The sequence below is a fragment of the Meles meles genome, chromosome 18 (genome assembly GCF_922984935.1).
Source record: "Meles meles chromosome 18, mMelMel3.1 paternal haplotype, whole genome shotgun sequence".
Classification (NCBI taxonomy): Eukaryota; Metazoa; Chordata; class Mammalia; order Carnivora; family Mustelidae; genus Meles; species Meles meles.
In genome coordinates, this window is record NC_060083.1 from 58,732,907 (window position 1) to 58,745,118 (window position 12,212).

General features: G+C 48.6%; 1 protein-coding gene across 1 annotated transcript in view; it reads right to left on the reverse strand.

Moving 5' to 3' along the window:
• The window catches only part of GRB2 (growth factor receptor bound protein 2), a 73,621-nt gene that overhangs the window by 2,350 nt on the left and 59,059 nt on the right, over positions 1-12,212 (reverse strand). The window contains exons 3-5 of the mRNA XM_045984973.1: positions 9,564-9,661; positions 3,262-3,384; positions 543-711 (exon numbers count right to left, since the gene is read on the reverse strand). Coding sequence (XP_045840929.1) covers positions 543-711; positions 3,262-3,384; positions 9,564-9,661 — 390 coding nt within the window. The remainder of the gene's footprint in view (positions 1-542; positions 712-3,261; positions 3,385-9,563; positions 9,662-12,212) is intronic.

Genomic DNA, 12,212 nt, shown 5'->3' on the forward strand with positions numbered 1-12,212 from the left:
CGACAGGCCAGAACGTGCTAGGGCTCGTCCCGCCGCGGCGGGGAAGCGAGCGGGGTCCGTCGGGGAGGAACTTGGGAAACAGCAGTCAGGCTCTGGTTTACAACCTCAGGCTTGAGTTCCCATCGGTTTATTGCTTATGAAGTCCTTAAGGTTTTATGGAGTCGAAAGGTCAAGAGCTTGGCTCCAGTAAGGCGGGGCTCCCCCTAACACAGTGCTGGGGCTGCAGGCACAGGAAGGCAGGAGCCTCACAAGCGAGGTTTGCCTCCGCGCTGGCTTCCGGGGACACGACAGCGGCGGGCGTTAAAGACCGTTTTCCCACAGGGACACAGGTGGTACCTGGCAACGCACCGCCTCGGAAGGGCAGCCTCTGGGAAAGGCAAAACCATTTTGTTTCAAACTACACACCCGTAACACAAACTACAGGCAATACTTTGAATAGTGAGCGCAGAAGCCCCAGGACTCCTTCGAGAAGGCGCCTCTGCCTGCCTGAGGAGCTACTCTTAAGGGCCGGGGATGATCCCGATCTCTCTGAGGAGGCTCACCTGTGGCACCTGTTCTATGTCCCGGAGGAATATCTGCTGGTTCCTGGAGACGGATGTCGACCTGTGATAATCTACCAGCTCGTTCAGAGAATTGAATTTCACCACCCAGAGGAAATACTTTCCCGCTCCATCTCGGAGCACCTTGAAGTGCTGCACGTCATTTCCAAACCTGGGGAGGGCAGAGAACACACACGAGGGCAGGTCAGAGGGCTTGGTCCCGGCTACCAGGGGGCTGCGCGCCCATCAGATCAAGGAGGCGTCTTGTGAGAACTCGGATGCCGGCAACACTTCTCACGGCCCGAGGGGCCCTGGACTGCAGCACAAACGGCTCCCTGGCTGCAGTTAGGACACTGAGTGCCCCCGAGAGCCCTCCGGGGGACTGATGATTACCAGCGACAATTGTAAGACTCCCTGCCAGAGACGGAAACCCTGTCCTTCAGGTCACTTCTGAAGATGTCTGTAAAATAACGTCCTAACCTACGCCATGTCTCCATGCGCCCTGCACTGCACCAAGCCAGACAGAGTCTTATTCAAGGAAGAGTGTGACTTCATTAACTTTTCAAGCAAAAAACCAACCAAACAAACACCCATTAAAACCTCAGGTGATATTTACAAGCTACAAGAGGTGGGCCAGGAGGGAGAGCCAGGAGGGACTGGACACACTTTCAACAGCTCTCCTGCAACTGGAGTACGGCTCATGTCTTCCGTTTAGGGATTTTAGTTCTACTCATGGGCAAAAGGTCTCAGAATGGAACGTCACGGGCCAATAAATACAAGAGGCCGAGGCACCCGGTGCCCCGAGAGCTTTCTCAATCACCGGGTAACACGCCTCTCCTTACACCGGCCCGCAGAAGTGGGATTGCAACTGGGAGCGGACCACCCCCGACAAGCCAGGCGAGGCTCTGCCTGTCCTGCTCACTGCTGGGTCCTTGGCAAGGACGCCAGTACCCAGGCCTCCAACAGCGCTCTATGAAGACATGTAAATGAAGGACGCGCTGTCTCCTCTCCTTCAGTCTTCAAGGGAGAAAGAAATGAAAAACTTCTTAAAAACCACCCAGTAGGTGGCAGCACTGGGCTTCAAGGAGGCGATCCCAAGTGTTAGAACCGGAGCTGCTTTTTCACTCGAATCGGAGTCTGCGGTGAGGAAGGCAGACACATCCACGGCACGCTTCTGGCCCCACAGAAGCCCACTCCCACGGCGGCCATGCAGACGGTTTCCACAAGGTGCACAGGGTCCCAGACAATGACCTGTTACCTGCCATGGTGTTTTTCATCACTGACTCCCATCCTGAGACTAGAGAAACCTTTGAGAGACTGGATTCTGGAACCTCCTTTGAGAAGGTCTTTGTGTCGTTAAAGGTGACAATGACATCTGTTTCAAATTTTATTTCTAAAACAATAAACGCATGGACTTTTATTTGATAAAACGGAGTAATGGTCTGGGAGCTCGCCAGCAGCTACCACATGAGCACGCGCAGCAGCGACTGGTGGAATCAAGGCCTCCCCTGCACGCTGCCTGCCACCCCGGTGCGGCCATCAGTCAATTCACTCGCGAGTAACTGCTTGTACTCCTCGTTCTGGACTGTTTTCCACTCGGGTCAGTGTGAAATGTAAGGAAAACAGATGACAGATCCGGTTTAGTATTTTCATGCCGGGACTGAAAACGAACTTCTACTGGACACATATCTGTGTGGTGTTGTGATTATGGCCTAAAACCACCTCCCATACTTTCACTGAGAAAAAGAATATAAAAATTAAGTTTAAATCTACATTTCAAAAAACCTATACTGGTCCTAAGAGGAAACAAGATTTAATTTTGAAAACAGAAAAATCTTTACATTGTGTGCAAATGGCAAATAAACTATTTTATGGTCTTCATGTAAAAATAATCAATGTGATCTATAACAGTGACCCGAGTCTCCCCTCCCCCCGCCTTCAAGTTTTTAAATTCTAGTCCGTTAACATATAGTAGAATATTAGTTTCAGGAGTAGAATTTAGTGATTCATCACTTACATATAACACCCAGTGATCTGGGGTTCCTGTGGTAATATATTAACTAGAAAGGACTGAGTCAGAACACATACGGAAATGACAATTTGATTAAAAATCCTTATTTTGCAGATGAGAAGTGATGTGCTTGACATCCTCAAAATTCCAGTTTAGGTTCTCCACAATTCCTGGGGTGGTAAACGCCCTGCCTTCCCCATTCCCTGCTTACCAGCTCCTCTGCGCATTTTACCACTGGGGAAAGCAAAACACTCCCCCTAGCCTTGTGGTAACCTTTTAAAGTTAAACTGAGAGGCCCAGTATGGTGGTGGAGGATTTAAGCTAGACATCTGGTAAAGGTCCCCAAAACCAGCTAAAAGGGTGACCAGTCATACCGACAGAAAGGGCGGTGGGGATCCCCCGGAGGCCAATCGAGGAAAGAGGCGTGTGCAAGCGGAGAGCACAGTGGAGGGGTGGGGGAACAGGGAAACTGCACTGCTACTTCAGTCCACTAACTGAAGGCTGTTTCCACACAGGAGCCGACACTCCGTACTGGAAGAACTAATTTTTAAGAGGAGCCAGAAATTACTATTTTACAATGTAAAATATTCTGCTTTGGTAAACCACTATTTAGGCTAAACCTCTACCGGTTGGCAACCTTCAGTTTGTGTAGCCAGACACAGTTCGATCAGCAGGGAGAGGCCTCCGGGGACCAGAGCGGGAAGTACTTACTTGACGGAGAGGGAGAAGTCCCCGGGGGCACTCTCACTCTCTCGGATGAGAAAGGCCCCGTCATGCCGCTGTTTGCTAAGCATTTCTTCTGCCTTGGCTCTGGGGATTTTGCCAAAAAACCACCTAAGGAAGGAAGACAAGCCAGTCAACATCTGCTTCCCCACAAAGAGACGGGATATCCAGCCTCCCAAAATGCGAGTAACAGAACAGTTCTTGCCAAAGGAAGGGGCCTCCCTTCAACATGTCCCACAAACCACTCAGTCGGCTTCTCTCTCGAGACACGGACCATCTCCCTTCAAACGCCTTTACCCTACCCTGCTCTCCAGAAAGTGACTCAGGAGGCATGACTGTGGGCCACTCTTCTTAAAGAGGAAGACACTTAAAGCCGGACCTTCTGGGCCAGAGCCCACCAGGCTCCCTACGGACTCAGGGCACCGGGGGAAGCCCAGGTCTATCAGTATGAAGCATCGGAAGCACCGCGGAAGAGACAGGCCAGTTCTCGCGCCATTTGACAGGTCGAAGCTTTGCTCCAGTGGGATTAAAGTAAACAGAGGCAGGGAACTGGAAGGCCCCGAAACTGGAGACGGGGCTACTTCTTGTAACAGCCCAAGGTGAAGAGGTTCAGGCGCTGAGAGAGAAGCCTCTGCTGTCACAAAGGCAGGTTCCGTGACATCCCTCTCGAGGCCTCTCTCTGCCCTCACTGCCCGGAGCCGGCAGCGACGCCTCAGCTTATCCTACGCGGAGGCAGTTGGTTGCAAGACTCGGTTTTTTCACTGGAACAGGTTATAGGTCCTTCTGCTCCCAGTGCGAATTCGCCTTGGCCACAAGAAAAAGTGGGTGAATTCATGCAAAACTATGGGTGCAACTGGCCTGTGGGGGAGGAAGAGGGGGAGGTGGGGGGGGAGAGGAGCAGGAAGGGTGAAAAAAGCTTAAAGTCGCAGCCGCTATTTCACATGAAAACCATTACTAATTAGGATGGGCGAACTGCGAAAACAGTGTTCTCTCTTCAAATCTGTCTCTAAGCGCTGTTATTTTAAAAAGCAGTGATATTACTTATAGCTAATAAAGACCTATCTGGGGCGCCTGGGTGGTTCAGTCAGTTAAGTGTCTGACTCTTGGTTTTGGCTCAGGTCTTGATCATGAGCTTGTGAGACTGAGCCCCAAGGCCCTGCACCTGGCTCTGTGCTCAACAGGGAGTCTGCTCCCTACCCCTGCACATTCTCTTTCTGAATCAATCAATAAATCTTTTTTAAGATTTTCTTTATTTATTTGACAGAGAGGGAACACAAGCAGAGGGAGGGGGAAGAGAGAAGCAGGCTTTCCACTGAGCAGGGAGCCCGATGCGGGCCTCGATCCCAAGACCCTGGGATCATGACCTGAGCCAAAGGCAGATGCATACCAACTGAGCTACGCAGGTGCCCTTCATCAATAAATCTTAAAAAACAAAAAACCTCAAACAGAAAGAGGTGAGTTGCTAGTTAGGTCTGATCAGAAGCTGCCATTAATTGGATTAATCTTTAAACGTTCTTACATCGACCTTCTTGTGTCTTTCTCACTCTGAGTACTACAATGCCACCAGGCTGCTGAGCAGCTGCTAGGATCTAGCTTCTAGAAATAACCCAGAGACAAGCCCTCCAGCGCCTGGAAGTCAGGCCACACACGAGAAATTACACATTGATACGACAGAATCATCTCCGATCAGGAAAGGCCGGATGGAGATACTAAGACCACTGAGAGGTTTTCTATAGTCATCTCTAGAGCCTTCAAGTTTGCGACGCGCCCGCGGGCAGTAAGCATGGTCTGGGGAGGGGGTCAAGGCACCCAGCAGCCATTCTCTTCTCTCTTCCTCCCAAGCCAAGATCTGCCCACCAAGCAGGTATTTTCCTTTCTTTCCCCATTTAAAAATAATGAATATGAATTTTTAAAACCGCCTAGATGTTCGGGAAGCGAAAAAAGACTCCCCTGCAGCTCCCCAGAGGCAGCGAGCGCTGGCAGCTCTGCGCGGCCCTCGGCTCGGCCAGCCCCCAGCTGAAGATGAGCTCGGGTTTATTCTCAGTGAAGAAAGATAAACTTCAGTGAAATAGAGACTCTAAACTGGAACTTTCCATGACAAGCCCCCAGACCGAAAAATAGAAAATTAGCTGCAGACCATTTTATTAACGCCTTCTTTTGTATCTGTCTCCATTTTGTACTGAATTCTGTCCCTCTTTCTCTTGAGGATGTCCCACAACATAAAGGAGCTCCGCACCGCAAGAAGAAGAGCGGTCACTCTCCGTTACGACATTTCAACAGTGATGAGTGTAACTACGTGGCTACAGTCAAAATTTTTAAAATCTTTAAAAGATGGGTTTGTACGACGACACAGATAGCAAAGGAGAAAGCGGACCGGAGGTGGCGGCTCATTTCCAATTTAATTCTTCACGACATTCCGCAGGCTTCCACCCAGACGCACCAGTGAGAAAGCTCGGGTCTGGGCCCAGTCCAGCGCGCACCCCAGTGTGTTCCAACACCAGCCGGTAACCGCTTCCTCGTCTGCGTTTGACTTGTTACCTCGAAAGCTGTATTAGGTCCTACTCCACTGGAGACTTCCCTCTTCCTAGCAAAAACTGAAAGTGGCGGGAGAGGAAGGAGAGAGGGAAGAGGGGCTTGGTGCTCGGCGCTCTCCTGCCGCTGCGGAGGGACATAGTCCCTGCACTTCTGGATGTCTAGTCTAGTCACAGAGCAGTCCTGGAACACGGTGTGCGCCCGCAAGGCCAACCATTCTGCAGGCCCATGGCCATGGTCCCTTCAGCAATACGGTTTCCTGTTTCAGAGCTTTGGGGGGGGGGGGGCACTCCCTGCCTTTCAGCTAGACTCTGCAAAAAAAACACCAGCACGGAAGCTCCCCTGGAGGCTTTCCCATCAACTCCTCTTCCAGAGTTCTTTAGAGCAGACCTTTACAGAGGGTGAGGCAGGGCAAGAGTCTTCCTCGAGGGCTAACCCAGCCACCAGGCAACTGGAGCAGTAACCTGTGCTTTCCGAGGAAGGAGGCCTTTCCTGTGTTTTCTCAACGGTCGGATTCAAATGGCCTATGTCATTTCAAACAATCCGAAGGAAAACAAGGACACAGAGCCATAGACATTTCATTTAATATAAACATTACAGAGTAGGATATTCTGCTGAATTCCCTTTCAGCCTGGAAATACGAAAATGAAAAGGAACTGAGGTCGATTTCCATTATTACTGGATCGAGTACAGAAGCCAGCAACACTATGGGCCCTCGGCCCCAATATGTCCAGTTTCTGTATGGCCCACAATCTACGACTTTTACGAAATTTTTCTTAAAAGATTTTATTTGAGAGAGAGAGAGAGAGATAACATCAGAGGGGAGAGGGTCAGAGGGAGAAGCAGACTCCCTCCTGAGCAGGGAGCCCCATGTGGGACTCGATCCCAGGACTCCAGGACCATGAGCTGAGCTAAAGGCAGTTGCTTAAACAACTGAGCCAGTCAGATGCCCCAACTTTTACAAATTTTTTTTTTTAAGATTTTATTTATTTATTTGACAGACAGAGATCACAACTAGGCAGAGAGGCAGGCAGAGAGAGAGGGGGAAGCAGGCTCCCCGCCGAGCAGAGAGTCCAATGTGGGGCTCGATCCCAGGACCCTGAGATCATGACCTGAGCTGAAGGCAGAGGTTTAACCCACTGAGCCACCCTGGTGCCCCACTTTTACAAATTTTTAAAGGGTTAATTTATTTTTTTTTTTAACGGTAGATAGATTATTTATTTAAGAGAGTGAGCGAGTGAGAGAGAAAAAGAGAAGGGGAGAGAGAGAGAAGCAGATTCCCTGTGGAGCAGGGAGCCCAATGTGGGGCTCGATCCCAGGGCTCCGGGATCATGATCCAAACCGAAGGCAGCTGCTTAACCCACCGAGACACCCAGGCATCCCTTAGAGGGTTATTTTTTAAAAATCCAAAAGAATACGTGAAATGACAGAGAATGCATATGGTCCTCAAAGTCTAAAATATTTATCATCTTGTCCTTTACATACAGTTTAGCCAACGCTTCATCTATTTTGAGGACCGACTGAAGGAACAGAGTATGCAGAGTATCTGGTGTATTCAGATAGAGGGAGGAGCCGCTGTACGATCCAGAGCCGCTACCAACTGCCTCTCCCTGGGGACTACACTCCGTGATGCTGTCCGTGAAAAGCCCCCACGGCCCCCACAGCAAACACAGACACTAAGTGGCTACAAGAGCGCAAAGCTGTGCTTAGTACACTTCCCAGAACGTCTATACTGGTCTTGTGTTCATCTTTCGGAGTTTCTTGCTTACTACCACGTGTGCCTACATTTTAGTAACCCGGGCAGGATGTGTGTAAGCCCCTATTCTGGGCGTCTGAGTGGCTCAGTTGGTTAAGCATCTGCCTTTGGCTCAGGTCATGATCCTCGGTCCCAGGATCCAGTCCTGCATCAGGGTGGGGGTGGGGCGGGTCCCCTGTTTAGCAGGGAGTCGGCTTCTCCCTCTGACCTCTCCCCTCTCCCTCTCTTTCAGATAAATAAATAAAATCTTACAAAAAATAAACCCTCTAATCTAGTGTTACAGGGACTTCAAACGAAGGGCATTATTAATCCACCGACAGGGGGCCAGGAATCCCTGCCACATACACCTTTGAAGATTTTTTGCCTACTTAAAAAACAAAAAAAGATAGCAATTGGCTTACATTTAATTGCCATGGTGGTTACCTCCAAAAGGGCGATGTATGTGGGGAGAAACTCCTATATTGCTCTATGGTTTTCTACACTGTCTTTTACAATGTGAACCAAATTCATAAATTACTGGCACTGAAATAAAAATACCAGAAGCTTTCTTAATTTTTAAGATAAAGAGGAATGAACTAGATGATCGAAGGCCCCGTTGAACTGACACTGAGCTGTGTACGAGCAGGCGCAGTCAAGATCTCTGTTCTGGAGGCTCCAGAGACAAGGACAGGCACGCGTTAGAGCAGCGACACTGAAGGAGAGGGACAAGTGGGCTGCCACTCGACGTGGGTCATGTCATCTAAAGGTCTTACTTATCATTTGTGTTAAATGAAGTAGACAGAAACTACTGCTCCTCCTTGTCCCAACAGCATTCTAGTCTGGGCACTGAGCCTCAGCTCCCTGGCGTACGAGGGACGGAAGGGACCGCCGCTGAAGCAGGAGCAGGGCCAGAGGAGGAGGTGGAGGGTGCGGGTGAGAGGACGGTGGTCGGTTTAAGGGTTCTCTCTGCCCCACCACATCAAGGGGTCCCACAGCCCCACAATGTCACATACCAATATAAACTGAGTGGGGGAGGGGATGTTCCGAGGGAGGAAGAAAAGAAAAAAGTTCCCTGCTCTCAACTGCCTGGGGTAGATTATTTCGAATTCTCTGAAGTGGGAACCCTAAGTGGTAGGCAAGAACAGTAATTATAACAAGCATTTATTGAGAACCTATTATATTGCCAAGCACTGTGTTCTGGGGGATACAAAGATTATTAAGATACAGTCCTACAGGGCAATCAAACATATCAACAAAACCATGTGATAAGTACACTTTCTAAGACTCAAAAAATGGAGAATTATGAAAGAGATCTGGCCTCAGGGGTTTTATGAAAAAGAATCACGGAAAGGCATTTCTATAGTTTTATTATTTGAAGATCACTGACAGCTATTATCAATCTAAGACATGTACTTTATTATGTATTATTATATAAACTATTGTTTTAAACGAAACAACTACTTCATTAAAGATCAGTCTAAGGGGCGCCTGGGTGGCTCAGTGGGTTAAAGCCTTTGCCTTCGGTTCAGGTCATGATCCCAGCGTCCTGGGATCGAGCCCCACATAGGATTCTCTGCTCAGCAGGGAGCCTGCTTCCCTTCCTCTCTCTCTGTCTGCCTCTCTGCCTACTTGTGATCTCTCTCTGTCAAATAAATAAATAAAATCTAAAAAAAAAACAAAAAAAAAAAAAACCAAAAAAAAAAAACCAGTCTAAAACATGTACCACTGGGGCACCGGTGTGGCTCAGTCAATTAAGTGTCTGATTCTTTGGCTCAGGTCATGATCACAGGGTCGTGAGACTGAGCCCCGCAGCGGGCTCTGTGCTAGGCGTGGAATATTATTATATCATACTATTAACGTGCAAAATCAACATGCCTTGTGAATTCTCTGGGAAGACAGAGTGAAAGGTATGACAACCATCCCAAGGACCTCAATTTTAAAAACGTTATAAATTAAAATAAAAACATCATTTGAAATAAGCAGATGGGTCTGACTCTTGGAAGACCAGTAGCGTCCAACTTACGGATGTGGTTTCATTTCTATATAATTCTTGGGAATGAAGCCATCTTTCCCATTGAGTTCTGCCTTGTACCAGTTCTGATCACATTCTTCATTCAAAACCTAAAAAGAAATAAGGAGAGGGGGAAATCAAATCATTTCCTTTTCACACACTTAAAAAAGGCAGCCATTAAGACAATTATGTTGCCATTTAGGTTTGTTTGGTTCTCTGAAGTATGATCAGTTACACGATGCAAGACATCACATGACTTCAAACAACCAGCACATCTACTCTTAGAGTTAAAACTAAATTAAAAGTAAAAGTAAAAGAAATGGTCTCTGAAAAAGAGAGTCTGACCCCCGAACCTCTAGCACGAACCCCTCGGTAGGAAAGCAGACGGGAGCAGGACAGGTGAAACGAAGTCTCGGGAACCCAGCAAGTGCTGGTGCTGGAGAATGAAGGGGGCCCCCCCAGGGATTAAATAAGGCGGGTCTCTGCCGGGGGAGGCAGGGAGCAGCAGCCGCAGGGAGAGCTTCAAGACTTCTCTAGAGCTCCTCTGGGCCATCTTCAGGATCACAGGGATCCAATCCCGGGTCAGCCACCCAACAGGTGTCCAGCTGCTGCTAGCAGGCACCACCCACCCACGTGTCCTCACACACAAAACGTCTTCCAGCGGAAAAGCCCCACAAGTCCCACTCCACTTACTCTCAGAGCCACAATGGGCTTGAGTGAGAGAATGCTGGAAGCACAACCACTAGCCCAGTTCAGGGGGGAAGATCCAGAGGCTATGAAGCTGCAGCACTGCGTCCCCAGACTGGAAACACTCTCTACAAATGTGACATGACGACTCAAGGCTGTGTGTTAGCACAGCACACCCAGATTTGAAGTCCCAGACTGCTGCTCGCTACATGCGTGGACCAAGCCAGGACGCGGCAGGGTAGTACAAGGAACAGAATAGGTGTAGAAGAAAAGCCACCTCTGAATTCTAGATTTCTAACAAAAGGCAAAGGGCAGGATGCATTTATTATTTCTGGCGGGGGGAGGGGCAGAGGGAGAAAGGAAGATAGAGAATCTTAAGCAGGCTCCACGTCTAGCACAGAGCCCAATGTGGGGCTTGATCTCACGACCCCGAGATCATGACCTGAGCTGAAATCAAGAGTCGGGACAGTCAACCAACTGAGCCACCCAGGTGCCCTAAGACTCTGCCCAGGCAGAGGCATTTTAAAAAGCTGGTGGCTGGGGCGCCTGAGTGGCTCAGTGGGTTAAAGCCTCTGCCTTCAGCTCAGGTCATGATCCCAGGGTCCTGGGATCAAGCCCCACATTGGGCTCTCTGCTCAGCAGGGAGCCTGCTTCCTCTGCTCTCTCTGCCTGCCTCTCTGCCTACCTGTGATCTCTGTCAAATAAATAAATAAAAAATCTTAAAAAAAAAAAAAGCTGGTAGCTTAAGAGAGAAAATAGAAATATGAGCCCAGGGGCGCCTGGGTGGCTCAGTGGGTTGGGCTACTGCCTTCGGCTCAGGTCATGGTCTCGGGATCTTGGGATCGAGTCCTGCATCGGGCTCTCTGCTCAGCAGGGAGCCTGCTTCCTCCTCTCTCTCTCTGCCTGCCTCTCTGCCTACTTGTGATATCTCTCTGTCAAATAAATAAATAAAATCTTAAAAAAAAAAAAAAAAAAGAAATATGAGCCCAACTCAAAAGTGCTAAACACAAGAAAGTAGAGAGACCAGTACAACAGCAGTTAATATACACTATGCAACAAAGTTCTATAAGAAAGCTGGTAAAGTTCTTTTTGTTTTTAAGTTTATTTTTTTAGTAATCTCTACACCCAACATGGGGCTTGAACTCATGACAGCAGATGAGAGTCACATGTTCTTCTGACTTCACCAGCCAGGCACCGCCAAGAAAGTTGATAAAATTCTTTACAAATGATTTATTCAAGAAACTGAATGACGCCATACTCTTTACCATATCAGAACTTAGACTGTTTCATCAGAATGTGTGATGTGTAGGTAGAGACAGCCCCTCACTTGCAATGGTTCAACTTATGATTTCTTGACTTTATGATGGCGTCAAAGTGATAGGCATTCAGTGGAAACTGTACTTCCAGTTTTGAATTTTGATAGTTCCCTGGGCTAGTAATACACCATCCTGTGCTCGCTCATGATGCTGGGCGGCTGAAGCTCCCAGGCAGCCATGAGCCGATGCACTGACTGCTGTCCTGCCCGACAGCCGTTCTGCTTCTTACTCAGTAAATTACGCGAGACAGTCTACGCTTCATTTATGAAACAGGCTTTGTATTAAATGATTCCGCCTAAATGGAGGTTACTCTAAGTGTTACTCTAACTCTAATAGAGGTTATTCTAAGATCCCATTTAAGGTAGACAAAGTTAAGCTATGGTGTTTCATAGGTTAGGGGTATATTAAATGCATTTTTTAAGGATCTGATTTATTTACTCATTTGGGGATGGGGGGAGAGAGAGAGAGAGGAGCAGAAGGAGAGGCAGAGAATCCCAAGCAGACTCCACGCTCCAGTGTGGGGCCTGATCCCACAACTCTGAGATCACAGCCCAAGCTGAAACCAAGAGTTGGACACTCAACCGACTGAGCCACCCAGGCGCTCTTACAAGCATTTTCGACTTGTGATGGTCCTAAGTTGAAAATGGTTCGCACTGGC